This window comes from Microcaecilia unicolor, chromosome 9 (genome assembly GCF_901765095.1).
Source record: "Microcaecilia unicolor chromosome 9, aMicUni1.1, whole genome shotgun sequence".
NCBI classification, from domain to species: domain Eukaryota; kingdom Metazoa; phylum Chordata; class Amphibia; order Gymnophiona; family Siphonopidae; genus Microcaecilia; species Microcaecilia unicolor.
In genome coordinates, this window is record NC_044039.1 from 189,888,753 (window position 1) to 189,906,978 (window position 18,226).

Consider the following 18,226-nt stretch of genomic DNA (forward strand, 5'->3'; position numbering starts at 1 on the left):
CTACACTTTATCACCTGCATAGTTGGGACCTCCAACTGTCTCCAGGCTCTTGCCAACGCTAGCTTAGCATAGAATATGCTTAGTTGATGTCTCAGTGCATCCATTTACACCAAGGAAAACCTGGTGTAAATCTCAGTGCGTAGGTTTAAGCGCACTGGGCCAGTTTCTATAACTAGGTGCCTAAATTTTGGAATGCTCATGAAACGCCCATAACCACGTTCCTTTTTGCCTCTGCATGTTAGAAGTTCGGTGCACATCGTTACAGAATACGCTTAGCGAGTTGTGCGCCTAAATTCTAATCATTGCCAATTAGTGCTCAGTATTGCTTGTGAAGTGCTATTATCAGCGATCATTAGCTTGTTAAGCCAATTATGTGTGGTGTAATAGAATCCGTGTCGATTTCAGCGCCTAAATCTAAGCGCACTGCATAGAATCCGGGGGGGGGGGGGTATGCGTTAGAGAATACGCCTAGCGAATTATGCACATAAATTCTAATTATTGTCAATTAGTGCTCATTGTTGCTTGTTAAGTGCTGTTAAAAAAAAACACTGTGCGTTGTTATAGAATAAGCTTGGATTTTGGCATGGAACGCTAGAGCACTATATAGTATCCCAGGGCAAATGCACAAATTTTAGTATTGTATTTTTTACACATGAACTAATAGCTAATTTCTGTACAAAACCTCACTACTATATTCCTTCACACAGAGCTGGGTTGTGCAGCTGCTGGTGTTGGGTTTTAGGGCATTATTTTCTGCACTGAAATACGTAATTACATTGAATATTCGTGTGGCAGAAAATCATGTTAAACATTTGCTAAATTATGTGTTCTTCATAAGCACAGTATATTATTACCCTGTCCCTAAAAAAGGAACACACGCATATGTTGAAAATATGTAGAGATATCCTTACCCGAGTCTGCTGCTTTAACCTATTGAAAAAGTATTCTCTGAAATTCTTAATTGCCATGGTTAGGATGTCAACTGTTCTTTGTTCCAGATCTGAGGCATCTCCTTTTTTTGTGTCTGTCCTGCACAAATAAATGAATGTGACAGAGATAGTTGTAACATAAAACTTTTAGGTGGAGTAACAACCAAAAATAAAATTGAACATTTGAGACAAATGATTTCATATCCAGTGTCAGAGTTTTTCATGATCAAAACAAAAAAACAGCACCACGGGCCTTTAAAATGGAACAAAGTTCTTTAATGAATGAGCCTTGACCCGACACGGGCCGTGTTTCGGTGACTAGCACCTGCGTCAGGGGTCACAGTGATGACGTGGAAAACTTGGGGAATAACTCGAATATTTTCATCTACAATATTCCTTACCCCACGTCTCACGTAGCAAAAGTTATAAAGCACCAAGGCACCTTCACTTTCTGTATCCAAATGGATGAAAAGCTTTTCATCCATTTGGATACAGAAAGTGAAGGTGCCTTGGTGCTTTATAACTTTTGCTACGTGAGACGTGGGGTAAGGAATATTGTAGATGAAAATATTCGAGTTATTCCCCAAGTTTTCCACGTCATCACTGTGACCCCTGACGCAGGTGCTAGTCACCGAAACACGGCCCGTGTCGGGTCAAGGCTCATTCATTAAAGAACTTTGTTCCATTTTAAAGGCCCGTGGTGCTGTTTTTTTGTTTGGACTTTAGTTTGTACTTTGTTCCCTCTCTTTTGTTATACCCAGAGTTTTTCATGATAACATCTCTATGCCCTTAATTTGGGGCATGTTTGTTAAACTGTTAGGTTGGGGATTACGAGCAGGATCGCTGAGGGGGGGGGGGCAAGGAAGGCCCAGCACCGGAGTCTCTCGCCCTCTCCTGCTCCCAGTCCGCTGGCACCGCAGTCCCGTCTCCACCTGCCTACCCTCAGCTCCCTTCTGTCTGTTGTCCGACCCTCTGCATTAAAAAAAATCTCTAAAGCAGCAGCGCAGCGCCCACTGTGCGAAAGCGGCAGATCGCCTCGGGCGGGCCTTCCCTCACTGTGTTCCGCCCTCCTCTGATGTAAGTTCCTATTTCCGCGAGGGCAGGACACAGTGAGGGAAGGCCCGCCCGAGGCGATCTGCTGCTTTCGCAAAGAAGGCGTTGCACTGCTGCTTTAGAGATTTTTTTTTAAAATTTAAATGAAAGTGACCAGGCAGGCAGGCAGAAGGGAGCAGAGGGTAGGTGAAGACTGAGAACTGCGGCGCCGGTGGCCTGGGAGCAGGAGAGGGAGGCGACAGAAGTAGCAATTGAGGGGTGGGGGGAGTGAGGCCGCTGCAATCCTGGGGGAGCGGGGTGCGTCGATCCTGGAGGGGGGCGTGGCCTTGGCCTGGGTCCAGCTCTTGGCAGCCCTGATTACTAGGAGAGTAAGTCCCTGTAGAGAGTCACTGGGGGGAGTGACTGCGAGGTCCCTGGGTGGGAGGAAGCCCAGCCTAAGGGGAGTAGTTCGGAAATAAAATGCAGAGAAATAGTGCCCTGGAACTGAAGAGTGACCGGGGAGGGGGTGGAGTTTAGAAGGAGATAAAGAAGAGTATTTGCCCTTTAGGGGGCTCTTTGGTTGTCTGATGGTCCCCTGCCACTGACCTAGGGTAATGGGGAATTCCGATTAGGAGATGTGTAAAGTGGAGTTGTAACTCAGTAAAGTGACAACTGTGAAAGAGGAAAGCTACGGGTGGGCAGAGGGAAGTCCCAGCCCAGGAATGTGGGATCAGAGCCAGGGAATGACCATCCCAAGGCCAGGCTGGATCCATGCAAAGGTCACCTTGGAGGGAAGTCAGACCACAGGGGGTCTGGACCTGAGAGTATGAAAGGAGCACAGCGGACACTATTCTCAGGGATAAGCATGAACAGGCATCTGTAATAAGTGTAAACAGTCCTGCTGAAAAGCCTCTGTACATAAATACAAGGAAGGAGAATACAGGAGTTTCCCAGGGAAATGCCAGAAGGATTGTGGTTTTAAAAGACTTGCCTTCAGTGTTGGAGAGTTGATAATCCATTATTAAAATGGACTTGGGGAAAATCCACTGCTTATTTCTAGGATAAGCAGCATAAAATGTATTGTACTGTTTTGGTTTCTTGCCAGGTACTTGTGACCTGAATTGGCCACTGTTGGAAACAGGATGCTGGGCTTGATGGACCTTCAGTCTGCCCCAGTATGGAAAGCTTATATTCTTATATGGGTTGATCAGTTTTTCAGAGTTGAAGAATAAACAGTTTGAGTTTGCATGATTTGCTGACTCCAGAATGGTTTTTAGACTCTACAGAATATAAAAGTCTTCCAAGCCTGTCTAATCTAACAACCAGCCTTGTTTGCCACAGGTCACATTAGGACTTGTTTTGGGGTTTCCTGGGGGAGAGCGGGGTAATTCCACCTGCTAACGCTTCTTTCCGCAGGTGGAGGCACCGAGCACCAAGAGAGTAAGGGACCAACAGAGACTGCCTTCGGGAGGTTCCAACCGGGTCAGACCTCAAATCCAGGAGCATACAGATGTTAAGCCCTTAACATGCACTAAGAGGGGTACTGCTCGTCAGCGTTAAGACATTCTGTGGTAACATACGTGTTAACGCATGCATTAGGGAATTTTTCTGAGAGAAGGAATGGCAGTAGCATAGCATGGGCATGGAAACATTATCCTGTTAGCGCATTCGAGGTAACATATGCTAAGTGAATAACAACTCAGTTAACACTGGATCACTTAGCAGCTCTCACATAGGAGTCACTAAGTCAGGGCTCAACTAATCCTGGGCGCCAGGTCGCCATGGTGCGTAGAAATTTCATCCTGGTGCCCGGGATTTCTTACCTCCATTTTTTTCCTTTCTTCAGCACTATCTCAAACTGCTTCTCTCCCCCTGCACAGAGACTGAGCTCTGCATGTACTGCCACATGGTGCAGGAAGTTGAAGAAATTCTGCAGGACTTGAAACCGCGAGACTTCCCCAACTTCGTGCGCCATGCGGGTCAAGCATACGCAGAGCTTGATCGCTGTGCAGGGGGAGAGAAACAGTTTGAGGCAGCGAGAGGTACAAGAGAGACAGGGGGAAGGCTGGAGAAGGGCATGAGAGAGACTGGGGGAGGGCTGGAGAGGGGCAAGAGAGAGAGACTGAGGGAAGGCTGGAGAGGGCTTTCAATAAAGAGTACAGGATACATAACAGAGACTAATGCATAAGAAAGTAATTTTTGTAAGAACCCAATTATACAATACAATATCATAGGTGTACTGGGATAACTATAGATATTCAACACTCAGAAAATCTATTATGAATGAGAAATTGGACATGGAGCACTGAGAAAGTTAATGGTAAATAAAGTGATAACCAATTCAGGGGAGAATTAGTTGCTTAATTTATGGTTGCTCTTTGTAAGGGTTTGCTTGAAGCAGAATGAATTAAGGATTTTGCGGAATTTGGTGTATTCCTGTATGCTTCTTATTTTGAGTGGTAAGGAGTTCCACCATTTGGTTCTTAGGTATGTGAAGTCTGCAGACTGGACAGTTTTGTAGATCACTTTTTTGCAATTTGGGAGATGTAGTCTGAGATAAGTCTCTCACCTCATATTTGGCGTTTCTTTCAGGTAAGTTTGTTAATGGTACCATATAGTCTGGAGCAGTGCCATTTAGGATTTGAAAGATAAACAGGCTTATTTTTGAAAGAGAAAAACGCCCATCTTTCGACACAAATCGGAAGACGGCGTCCTTCTCACAGGGTTGTCCAAATCAGTATAATTGAAAGCCGATTTTGGATGTCCTCAACTGCTTTCCATCACAGGGACGGCCAAAGTTCCTGGGGGGCGTGTTGGAGGCGTAGCAAAGGCGGGACTTGGGCGTGCCTAACACATGGACGTCCTTGACTCATAATGGAAAAAAAAGGGTGTCCCTGACGAGCACTTGGACAACTTTACCTGGTCGTGTTTTTCTTACGACCAAGGCACAAAAAAGGTGCACGAACTGACCAGATGACCACCGAAGAATTGGGGATGACCTCCCCTTACTCCCCCAGTGGTCACTAACCCCCTCCCATCCTTAAATGCCTCTATGTCAGTCTCAAATGTAATACTCAGGTCCATCACAGCAGTATGCAGGTCCCTGGAGCAGTTTTAGTGGGTGCAGTACACTTCAGGCAGGTGGACCCAGGCCCATCCCCGCCCCACCTGTTACACTTGTGGTGGTAAATGTGAGCCCTCCAAAACTCACCACAAACCCACTGTATCCACATCTAGGTGCCCTCCTTCACCCATAAGTGCTATGGTAGTGGTGTACAGTTGTGGGTAGTGGGGTTCGGGGGGGCTCAGCACACAAGGTAAGGGAGCTATGTACCTGGGAGCAATTTATGAAGTCCAATGCAGTGCCCCCTAGGGTGCCCGGCTGGTGTCCTGGCATGTCAGGGGGACCAGTGCACTACGAATGCTGGCTCCTCCCACGACCAAAGGGCTTGCATTTGGTCGTTTCTGAGATGGGCGTCCTTGGTTTCCATTATTGCCGAAAATCAGAAATGACCAAGTCTAGGGATGACCTAAATTTCAAGATTTGGGCGTCCCCAACCGTATTATCGAAACAAAAGATGGACGTCCATCTTGTTTTGATAATACGGGTTTCCCTGCCCATCCGTCGGGACGTTTTGCGAGGACGTCCTCAGCAAAACTTGGGCGTCCCTTTCATTATGCCCCTCCACGGCACATAATTTGAAGGTGATTCTCACTTTGATAGGAAGCCAGTGTAGCTTGATTAATAAAGAGGAGGCACTTTCAAAATGAGAGATTTTGTACATGAACCTGGCTGCAGTGTTTTGAGCTGTGTTTTTTTCAACAGGTACTCCTTACAGCCAGCATATATTACAACAGTCAAACTGGGATAATGTTAATGGTTGTCCCAATAATCTGAATGTTTCTGATGAGAAATAGAGTCTGATCCTTTTCAGTTTCAAGAGACCTTGAAAGACATTGAAGATGTGTTTATGTCTTTTGGAAATTTGAAAAAAATAAATTGAAAGTACTTAGTTGAATTTGTCATGTTAATGTAAATGCTAATGTAAATATTATGACATCTATGGATTTTATTATTCTATTTATTATATTATGATTTTTAACACTACGTTTTTGTAGAAATTCACCCAAGGCGATGAACAGCATGAATAAGCCAGATATAGGCAATACATAATTTCAGCATTAGATGTATTTATTTGTTGCATTTGTATCCCACATTTTCCCACCTATTTACAGACTCAATGTGGCTTACAATATTACATCATGGCAAGCACCATTCAAGAGTAGATAAACAATTGGTTGCATACAAAAAACAAGTGTAACATAATGGATATAATCAATTTAGTAAATCAGAAAACAGTCAGACTATCAAGTAAGTAGTGATGCATTGGAATTCCTACTGTTGATTATTAAGGTAAGCCTTCTGAAAAAGAAAAAGGCTTTAGTGATTTTCGAAAGTTATTTAGGTCGTGAATAGTTTTCAGATCAAGTGGTAATGCATTCCACAGCTGCGTGCCAATGTAGGAAAAGCAGGACGCCTGCACTAGTTTGTATTTAGGCCTTTACAGCTAGGGAAATGAAGTCCCAGGAATGTGCGTGTTGATCTTTTAGCATTCCTGGGTGGCAAATCAATAAGGTCTGACATGTAGGCCGGAGCATTTCCATGAATGGTTTTATGAACCAGAGTGCAAACTTTGAACACAGTACAAAGTACACAGTATGTGTACTTTTATATTCAAATAAAAGTACACATGAAGGCACAGTATTCTACTTACAGTCCCCGGGATTCTAAATAGTGTGCTTAGAGTTTGCGCCGAAATCTTGGCATATTCTATAACAATGTGCATAACATAATTGGCTTAACAATCTAATCAGCATTGATAACAGCTCAACAAGCAATAATAAGCATTAATTGGCAATAATTAGAATTTATACGCAGAACTCGTTAAGCGTATTCTGTAATGAAGTGTGCCTAAATTCAAATGTGTACAGTTCAAAAGGTGAGTGGCTTTGGGCATTTTATGGGCGTTCCAAAATTTAGGCCACGTTTTCGTTGGCCTAAATGGACGTGTATTGTTTTAAGTGCTAGAATTTCCACCTAAGCATATTTTATACACCGCACCTAAATCTAGGCACCCCTTATAGAATATGCTGAGGCGGAAATCTTACCGTACGGAGTTTTTAGGCGCCATGTACAATCTGGCTCTATGTCAACACAATACATATTAAAACATCTTAATATACAGCATAAGGTGTAAGCGGTGGTAGAACTTACAGACTGATAAAACAGACTAACAGGAGTTAAGATAGAAAATACGGGTGAGTAAATTAAGGAAAAATTGAACATGAAGTTAGAAAAAACGATTTCAGCTAGAGTAGGCGTGAATAAACTAGTCCTGCTACCATATGGTGCTCATTTTTGAAGCAGATGGATGTCTCAAAATGGCTAAACATACGTCCATCTGCAGTTCATCCAAATAGCAAGGGAGTGTGTTGGAGGTATGTTTTGGGTGGGACTAGTGTGGGTTCAAAATTAGGACGTCGTTCAGCGATAGTGGAACGGGAAGAAATGTCCAAGTCGAAAAAGAAAGATGAATTTATCTAGACAAGTTTCAGTCACATCCAGGATACCAAAAGGTGCCTTGATTGAGCAGCTGACCATGGAAGTATAAAGGCATGACCCCTCCTTAATCTCCAAGTGGTTACTTACCCCCCTCCCACCCCCCTAAGAAGCAAACATCATAGGGGATATCAGACTCTCTGTCAGCTTCAGGTATTATGGCCATTCCTAATAGAGCAGCAAGCAAGTGTGAGGAGTAGCCTAGTGGTCAGTGCAATGGACTTGGAACAATAGAACCCAGGTGTAACCCCCACTTTAACTCTTTTATTTCTGTACAAATATGTGAGCCCTCCTGGAACACAGAAATACCTACTGTAGCTCAATTTAAAAGCTTGACGGCTATTGTAGTGGTGTACACAAGAAGAGCAGTGTAGCATGAAATGAGATTGAAGGGGGGCAGACTCAAGAAAAATGTCAGGAAGTATTTTTTCACGGAGAGAGTGGTGGATGCTTGGAATGCCCTCCCACGGGAGGTGGTGGTGAGGAAAACGGTAACGGAATTCAAACATGCATGGGATAAACATAAAGGAATCCTGTTCCAAAGGAATGGATCCTCAGAAGCGTAGCCGAGTTTGGGTGACAGAGCCGGTGGTGGGAGGCGGGGCTGGTGGTTGGGAGGCGGGGATAGTGCTGGGCAGACTTCTATGGTCTGTGCCCTGAAGAGGACAGGTAGAAATCAAGGTAAGGTATACACAAAAAGTAGCACATACGAGTTTATCTTGTTGGGCAGACTGGATGGACCGTGCAGGTCTTTTTCTGCCGTCATCTACTATGTTACTATGTAGCCAGCAGGACTCTTCCAAAAAACAACAGGAGGACGAAGGGAAGATAAAATATTTTATTCTTGAGAATACCTGACATGGCACCATGTTTCGGCAAAGTGCCTGCCTCAGTGGTCTAAAATCAAACAATATACAGTAATATAAATTACTAGTAAGAAAGGCCTGTTTCTCAATCAAATGAAACAGGCGCTAGCAAGGGTTTTATCTATTTGTGTTTGTTTTGACCTGAACTATTTTAATATATGTTTTTTTTTAATTGATAGTTTGTGTTTGAGTGGAGTTCCTAAGTGTTGTACATCATTGTTCTATTGACAGAGGAGGGGTAGTTGTTTGTGTAGTTCTTGGCTTTTTAAGTGTGTGTGTATATGATTCAGACAGTAACTGTGTATGTGATAGTTAGATTGTGTGTGTTTGTGTGTTTCTGACAGTGACAGTGGTGGGGTTGGGTTTGATGAACTGCGATGGTGCATGAGTGTGTGTCTGTGTGTGTGACAGTTACCTTGTGGGGGGGGGGTGGGGGTGGATTGGGGAACTGTGTGTGTTGTGTGTCACAGAGAGAGATCGTGTGTTTATGTGTAAGTGAGACAGGGGAGGGTTTATGAGAGGGTGGTACAGTTGTTTTTTCTCTGTCAGAATGAGAGAGGGGGGTGGGGTGATGGGTGTGGTGAAGTGGTCTGTGTCGGTGTTGGGCTTGTATTGGGGTTCTGAAGTGTTCATCATCTGTGTTGTATTCTCCAAGGAGGGGTCAGTGTGTGTGTCTATGAGACAGACAGTGATTGTGTATGTGAGAGAGTTATTGTGTGTGTGTGTGTGTCTGACAGTGCCATAGGCGGGGGTTACATTTTTTTTTCTCTGTCAGAATGACAGGGTAGGGGGGAGGTTTTAGATGTTTCATGAGTGTGTGTGTGAGTCAGTAATTGTGTGTGGGGGGAGGGGAACTGTGTGTGTTGTGTGTGGGGGGGGGGGGGCGGGGGTGAACTGTGTGTGTTGTGTGTCACAGAGAGAGATCGTGTGTGTATGTGTGAGACAGGGGAGGTTTTCTGACAGGGTGTTACATTTTTTTTCTGTCAGAATGACAGGGGGGGGTAGGTTTTAGATGTTGCATGAGTGTGTGTGTGTGAGTCAGTAATTGTGTGTGTGTGTGGGGGGGGGGTGAACTGTGTGTGTGTTGTGTGTCACAGAGAGAGATCGTGTGTGTATGTGTGAGACAGGGAGGTTTTCTGACAGGGTGTTACTTTTTTTTTCTCTGTCAGAATGCTGCTGTTGCTTGGCTCTCTGGATGACGTCATCCGAGGCTTCAGTCCCAGGCACAGCCAATCAGAATGGAGGCACGGACCCAGGCAGCTTCATGGAATGTTCATGGTGCAAATTATTATATAGGATGTACATATAAAACACATATAAAGCCAAATAAAATACACTGATAAGGGTTGTCTCTAAATCATTCTAAGTAAAAGATTATGAGTAAAATACATACAAGAAGTAGATAAAAAGGAGTATGAAAAACAGAAAGGGGACTGTACTGAATACTCAAGTATATGCATACATATGTATATTACAAACTGACAAATTGTTAGTTAAACTACAAAATAATTTCTAAGGGATCCAGTAAACATTCATACAAAATGACTTTTTCTCAACCACAAATTCTTCAGCAGAATCTTTTTCACTTTCACTTTTTACCCAATTTGGTGACCTCAGCGGTGCTCATTGCACAAGATGTATATATGGCAATGTATTTAGCACCAACGTCTTCATCGGCACAGCCGATTATTAAAGTTTTTAGTGTTTTTTAACAAATTTTTTATAAATGTTTTCACTACTTATCTTTGATATCAGACCCAGGGGCTCTGTTGCCCAACATGCAGGTTTCGCTCGAATACGAGCTGTATCAAAGACAAATACCATAAGAATTTGTTCCCCAACACTAGACAAGCCAACATAAACGGTTTCTCAAGCAGGGGGTTACTTCAAACTCAATCTATCAGCGTTCTTACCTCAAGTCTCCCTTAGCGCCAGCTCTGCTATTACTTATCGGGACCAACCCTTTTTCAAAGATGGCGCCGGGCGTTCCTTATACCCTATTTAAATATACTGTCAGTGACATAATGGAACCACCCCTTGACTCCAATGAGTTATGTTTCCTCAAATCAGCGATGCCCATTCTAGCTCAGCATTTAAGCCGGCCGGTACCACCGTCTGCAAAGTAAATATGTAAAACTGTTCCCTATAATTTAGTAACTTTTTAACTGACCCCCCCCTCCTCCCCTGGGCCCACATGTTCTATTATTCTCCATCTTATATCATCCACAGTGTGGCGCTGCTGTAGCCAATGGTCAACTAACGGTGCTTGAGCAGTCTGAGTAGTAATCCTAGATTTGTGCTCAGTTAGACGCACCTTAATAGGTCTAGCGCTCCTCCCTACATAAATCAACCCACATGGGCATATTTTGCTATAGACTACATCACTGGTATCACAGGTGACCATATCTCTAATTTTCACAACCCTCTCTCTGCCCGGAACATGCCAGGTATGGCCTGTAATCCCTGTTTTACACCATTGACAGTGCCCACATTCCAACTGACCCCCTCTTTTTTTTTTTTTTTTGCCAAAAACGGACGTGTGGCAAAATCAAAATTGCCGCGCGTCCATTTTGGGTCTGAGATGTTACCGCCAGCCATTGACCTAGCGATAATGAATCCAGGCGGTAATGACCTACATGTGCCAAATGGCGCGCGTCCGTTACACGTGCCTGAAAATAAAAAAATATTTTTCAGATGTGCGTATCGGATGTGCGTCAAAAATGAAATTACTGCAAGAGCCACACGGTAGTCGGGCGATAACTCCATTTTTGTGCGCGTTGGGCGCACATAGACACGTGGCTTAGTAAAATGGCCTCCTAAGTGTTTGTACCTGGGGCAATGGAGGGTTAAGTGACTTGCCTAAGGTCACAAGGAGCTGCAGTAAGAAAAGCAAAGCCCTCAAAGTCCACCACATGATCACAACAGAACTGAACCAGGCTCGTGTTGACCCTTAATAACCTCGATACTCGTCTACCTCATTTAAATGTAAGCCACATTGAACTTAACACTGGGTTGGAAAATGTGGGGTACAAATGCAAAAATAAATAAATAACCCCCCCCCCCCCCCCCCCCCCCACCTGTTGCCAGGATCAAAGCCCGCTGCACTAACCATTAGGCCACTCCTCCATTCCTTGTACATAGCACTAATAACTGGTAGCCCTAGATTTCAAAGCAAATTTTGAACCCTCAAGTGACAGCCATGCATCCTTCAGATTTTTGCCTGGGCTTGCTCACTGGAGGCTACTTCACAAGTTGACGTAAACAGAGAACAAAGCCCTCACAGTCCACCAAACTGGCACACACACAGTGAAGGTGACTAAAATAACCAGACGATGTCACAGAATAATAGCAACTATTTATTGTTATCCAAGATTTAGGCCTGCATCAGGAGTCTTAAAGGAGGTTGGTAAAGAAATCCGTCTGGTTTCAATGACGCCTATGTCTAAACAAAAGTTGAACTTCGGCACAAATGCCGGCTTTCATAATAGAAAAACAATCATTGAACCAACTTCAAGAAAAGTCACAAGTTATTGCTACAAACTGTCATAGTGTCAGGCCCCATCAATTTCCTGTGCCTACCAGAGCAGGTAAAATGCTATTCTACATGAATGTCTTCTAAAATTACCCCCCCCCCCCCCCCCCCAATGTGTTCTAACTTACATTTCAGGATTTATGTTTGTATAGCAATACTGGTATCCTAATGTCACAGTATTAAAGAACAACAAATATTCTGGGTTACAGAAAATGGCAGAAGGATCATCCCATGCATTTTCTACTGGAAGACGTGTGCAGTCTATGACAATTATTAACCAGACACTAATCTGACCCCGATTTCATGCTCACTCAAATGTGACTTTCTAGATAAGTGGCTATATGCTGCCATCTACAGGTCTCCATGCATAATGTTTTTAAAGAATTAATTAAATTAGTGTGATCTTATGACAGCAGACACAAGAAATGCATATATTCAGAAGAAAAGGTCACACTTCCAGACAATAACTTGCAGTATTGCTGTGAATTAAAAGTCAAAACAAGGCTGTCCTTAGCAGTGCAAATCAGAGCGACCACCCCAGGTTCCAGGCATTGGGAACCTATATATGTATGGGTTTCATTTGGAGACTCAGATTTTATTTTTGTAGAAACTGCTGGATTTTGGGGAAACGTCAGAACTCTCTGGGTACATTTTTTTTTTAAACATTTGTACCCCGCGCTTTCCCACTCATGGCAGGCTCAATGCGGCTTACATGGGGCAATGGAGGGTTAAGTGACTTGCCCAGAGTCACACTAGCAACATTCCATGAAGAAGTCGGCCCTTGCAGATCACCCCCCATGTGGCCGCGCAGGCTTCTGCTTCTGTGAGTCTGACGTCCTGCACGTACGTGCAGGACGCCAGACTCACAGAAACAGAAGCCTGCGGAGCCTTCTACATGGAATATTGCTAGTGGAATAGCAACATTCCATGTAGAATCTCCAATAGTAGCAACGTTCCATGTAGAATCTCCAATAGTATCTATTTTATTTTTGTTACATTTGTACCCTGTGCTTTCCCACTCATGGCAGGCTCAATGCGGCTTACATGGCCAGCTGAAATCAGCCTACGCAGGTCAGAGAAGGAGGATTCATGGGGAACTGGGTTCAGTTCAAACTGCAGCTCCTTCTGATCCTGGACAAGTCATTTATTAAGAGCCCTGTTTCGTTCAAATTTGTTTATTGAGGTTTTTATAAAATTATACACAAAAGACCTGTGACACCATATCCAGTACAGTTCAAGAGAATACATCGCAAAGGGCAAAGGGCCTTGTGTCTGATAGCCCCTTGCCTATACACTCTTCCTCTGTGAGAACCATCGTTACTTGCACACTGTGCACCTGTACCCGTTATAGGCACATTAGTGTTTTTAACGCGCCTACAATTAGTACGCACGCTAACCGTGTAGGTGCCTATAGGGATATTTATTTATTTATTTATTTATTGTGAACACTTATATCCCACAAAATCCCACTGAGGCAGGCTCTATGTGGCTTACAATATTGTAGGCACATACATGGTTAACATACATACATGATTAATGCGTGTTAAAAATGCTAACGCGCTTATAACACGGCTTAGTAAACAGGGCCCCAAGTTATTAAAAAAATTCTATTCTGCCTACAACTAGGCAGATTACAAATAAACAAACACATCCCATGGGATTCAACAACCTGTGGAGTCTTGGTGCCGCAAGTTGCTGAATCCCAAGACAAGAGGATAATGCTGCTTGCAAGCCACCTCATAAGCAGCATTATTCCTATGGTCTGGAGCGTTGGGCCGCAAAGCTGTGGCCTGATACTCCCCGGCCTGAAGATCTAGGTCCCGCCAAGCTTCCTTCCCCTGCACAAGGCCCACTTACCCACCAAAGGGGCTACCTTTAAACGTCTTTGGTGGTCCAGGGGAGTCATCCAGGGTTTCTGGAGGGTCTTCAGGGGTCTGAGAGGTAGGTAGGCCAGGGGTCTGGGGGGTCTTCAGGCAAAAGCAATGCCCAGTCACTCCAGCTCAGTCCATGCACCAGCTTCAAAATGGCACCCCTAGCAGCAGTCTTGCAAGACTACCACTAGAGGTCATATTTTTATGAGGCAGAGTAATTGGAAGCACAAAGACCTCCCATTTTATGATGTTAAAAGAATATCAACATTAATATGTAAAATATCACAATTTTCTTCCATACATCTGACCAGAACAACCGGCTGCTGACACATTCAATAACATGTGTTGAAAGTACCTTTCTGTTTTCAACAAGATCGACATAAGTCTGCCATTTAGCTCCAGATCTAAGGAGCCCTTTTACTAAGCTGCAGCAAAAAGTTGGCCTAGTGCGCTCTTACGCGGGTTTTTCCCGTGTACTAACGCTATTTTTACCACAGCCAGAAAATGGACGATTTCGTATTTTTTCTATTAATGACCATGCACTAATGTTGACATTAGCAGGCAGCCATTAAAAAGAATTACTGCGGGAGCACTTATCGACATCTATTTTGTGGGTGCTAAGGGCTCACGTGCTAATCCTGCGTTAACCAATTAGCATGTGTTAATGCAGATACACTAAGGGCCCTTTTACTAAGGTGCGCTGAAAATGGCCTGCGATAGTGTAGATGCGTGTTTTGGACGCACGCAGAATCATTTTCAGCACACCTGTAAAAAATGCCTTTTTAAAATTTTTGGCCAAAAATGGACGTACGGCAAAATGAAAATTGCCGCGCATCCATTTTGGGTCAGAGACCTTACCGCCAGCCACTGACCTAGCGGTAAGGTCTCACGCTGTAACCGGGCAGTAATGGTCTACACGCATAAATGCCAATTACCGCTCACGTGCCGGCATGCGTAGCGGATGCACGTCAAAAATAAAATTACCACAGGGCCACGTGGTAGCCGGGCAGTAACTCAAAATTGACACATGTTGGGTGCGCGTAGGCGCCTACACGGCTTAGTAAAAGGGCCCCTTACTGATTAGAACAAAAACGCCCACTCTCCGCCCTAGACACATCCCTTCTAACAAAAATGTTAAAATATTTGTTAACATACAGGTGGCACATGCAGATTTGGGACTTGCTGCGTGACAACTGAGTACTCCTTCCCCGGGAACTCCGTTCACTGGGTAAATCTCTCTTATCTGCACCCTTCTCTTCCACTGCTAACTCCAGACTCCGTTCCTTTTATCTTGCTGCACCATATGCCTGGAATAGACTTCCTGAGCTGGTACGTCAAGCTCCTTCTCTGGTCGTATTCAAATCTAAGCTAAAAGTCCACCTTTTGATGCTGCTTTTAACTCCTAACCCTCATTCACTTGTTCAGAACCCTTATTTTATCATCCTCACTTTAATATTCCCTTATCTCTTGTTTGTCCTGTTTGTCTGTTCTAATTAGATTGTAAGCTCTGTCGAACAGGGACTGTCTCTTCATGTTCAAGTGTACAGCACTGCGTACGTCTAGTAGCGCTATAGAAATGGTAAGTAGTAGTAGTACTTCCATGATAATTCATTTTAAGCTGTGGTAAGTGTGAGTTACTGCTTACCACAGCTTAGTACAAGGATACCTAAGGGTCCCTTTTGACCACTGGAGGGACTCGGGGATCACCTCCTCTTACTCCCCCAAATCACAAAACATTTTGCCAAACAACACTTTCAAAAGGAAAAGACAGACTTTTTTTGTAGAAAATTACCTTTCCTGTTCTGATTTTGCAAATTCAGACTTAGATGTCATATCCAAAAATGCCCTGTCTGTATTTGACTTGCCCAAAGTCTCAAGGAGCAGCAATGGGAATTGAACCCATGTTGCCAGGATCAAAGCCTGCTGCACTAACCATTAAGCCACTCCTCCTCTGTTTCGGACATCTTGCATTTGGACGTTTTTTTGTTTGAAAATGGACCAAAAACAAGGCCGTCCAAATCACAGCACATCCTTGGTATTTTCGAAATGAAAGATGGACGTCCATCTTTTTTCGAAAATGACCTTTTCCCCTTCTCCGAATTTGGATGTCTTTGTAAAACGTCCAAATTCTGACTTAGACATTTTTCGAAAATGCCCCTCTATGTCGTCTAAGTCAAGTTCCCTGACTTTTTGTGTACCAATACAGTTGTTTTGATAAGAGGAACAAAGAAGTTTGCAGAATGGAGATACTTGCTTGGTTGAAGCCATAATTCTAGTGTTGTTCAGTTCCTGAGGCCATTCTTTGGTGAGATCCTTGAGACGTCCAAGGAGGAGAATCCCTTGATTAAGGAAATATGTCCATTGGGTTATAAATCTGGCTAAAACCAGAGGTCTGTAGTCTATCCTTATCCTTCTTGACCTATCTGCTGCTTTCGACACTGTTGACCACACCAATACTCCTAGATACGCTCTCCTCAATTGGATTCCAGGGTCCTGTTCTTTCCTGGTTCTCCTCCTACCTCTCACTTCGCACTTTCAGTGTTCACTCTGGCAGTTCCTCTTCAACTTCTATCCACTTACAGTTGGTGTGGCCTCAGGTTCTGTCTTGGACCCCTCCTCTTCGCCATCTATACCTCTTCCCTTGGTACCCTGATTTTGTCCCACGGCTTTCGGTAACGAATCTTTATGTGGATGATTCTCAGATCTACATCTCCACCCCTGAAATCTCAACCTTAATCCAGGACAAAATTTTCATCCTGCTTATCTGACATTGCTGCTTAAATGTCTCTTCGCCATCTGAAGCTAAACATGACTAAAACTGAACTTCTCATTTTCCCCCTAAACCCACCTCCCCTCTTCCCCATTCTCTATCTCTGTTAATGCTCTCACATCCTCCCTGTATCCTTGGCTCGTAATCTTGGTGTCATCTTTGATTCCTCTCTCTCCTTCTCTGCACATATTCAAGAGATCGCTAAAACCTGTCGTTTCCTTATCTACAACATTAGTAAAATTCGCCCCTTCCTTTCTGAATACGCTGCCAAATCACTTAGCCACACCCTTGTTACCTCTCGCTTGGATTATTGCAATTTACTTCTTACTGGTCTTCCGCTCAGTCATCTCTCTCCCTCTCCAGTCAGTCCAAAATTCTGCAGCACGGCTTATTTTCCGCCAAATCATTATACCCACCCTAGTCCACTCCTCAAGTCACTTCACTGGCTCCCTGTCCGCTTCCGTATGAAATGTGATCGAAAATCTGATTGAGAAGTGTGCAACATGTTATGACAATCCAGTTAATTGGTGAGCCACTATACCCTCCATTAGCTTAGCAAAAAGGCAGATAGACCCAGCAGGTCTATAATTTGACAGAAGCTCACTGGGTTCTTTATTGTTCTTTACAATGAGAGTGTTAATTATCTCTCCAGATCTGGTAGAAATATACCCAAGGATAACATTGCTTCTAGCCAACCATAAAGTTGGCATCTGAATTCCAAAGAAGCAGCCTTTAGAATAGCCGAGGGGCAGTTGTCCAGTAAACAATAAGATTTAGAGCCCTGTTTATTAAGCTGCGCTGTAGGTGCGCTAGTGTTTTTAGCACGCATGCTAGAGACACCCATATTCCTAAGGTTGTCTCTAGCATTTGCGCGCACTAAAAACGCTAGTGCACCTTAGTAAACAGGGCCCTTAATATATATTTTCTATAAAGCACATTTATTTGAGACCATTCAGGAGAAGTGAAAGTGGACCAAGTTCTATCTGCTGGAACTGACATCAGGTCAGGAAAAGAAACTGCCCGCTGAAAACAACTGTCACTATTGCCAAACTTTGCTCTGATGGAAAATACTTCAGAGCGAAAATAAATCAGCTAACCTGCATAGCAGAAGGTACTTTTTCTTGAGAAGAGGTTACACAAATCCTGATATCAGTGAGGTCGGAAGGTTATCAGAAACATTTGCACGTATTAATTTACAATAATAAATTTTCCTGTAACCCTGGTCTCAGTACACACAACACAGTCCGGGCATCAACTAGCACCAGCTAGCGTTTTTAGCGTGCGCTAAGCGGTTAGATGCCTATAATATTCCTATGGGCGTCGTCACCATTAGTGCATGCTAAAAATGCTAGCAAATCTTAGTAAACAGGGCCCTTAATTTCCAGCTCCTCTTGTCAATACCCATCCTTTCTGGGTAAAACAGCACTGATGTGACGAGCAAATCTCCACTTTGACCAGACCTCCCTGTCTGACCTTCTCCTCTCCAAAGGTGCACGTCTCTGAGCTGTTGCCTTTGGTATTGAACAGGCTCTTTCCTGTTCTGCTCTGCTCCCAGGCTGGGTTCCCCTTAAGGGACCCTTGAGGGGAGAGGGGTGTCATGGATGGG

The 18,226-nt window shown here is 43.9% G+C and overlaps 1 protein-coding gene across 1 annotated transcript in view; it reads right to left on the minus strand.

Annotated features, from left to right (window-relative positions):
• LOC115477101 (exocyst complex component 3-like protein 4) overlaps window positions 1-18,226 on the minus strand; it is a 104,399-nt gene that overhangs the window by 52,635 nt on the left and 33,538 nt on the right. Inside the window, 1 exon segment of the mRNA XM_030213717.1 lies at window positions 912-1,029. Coding sequence (XP_030069577.1) covers window positions 912-1,029 — 118 coding nt within the window.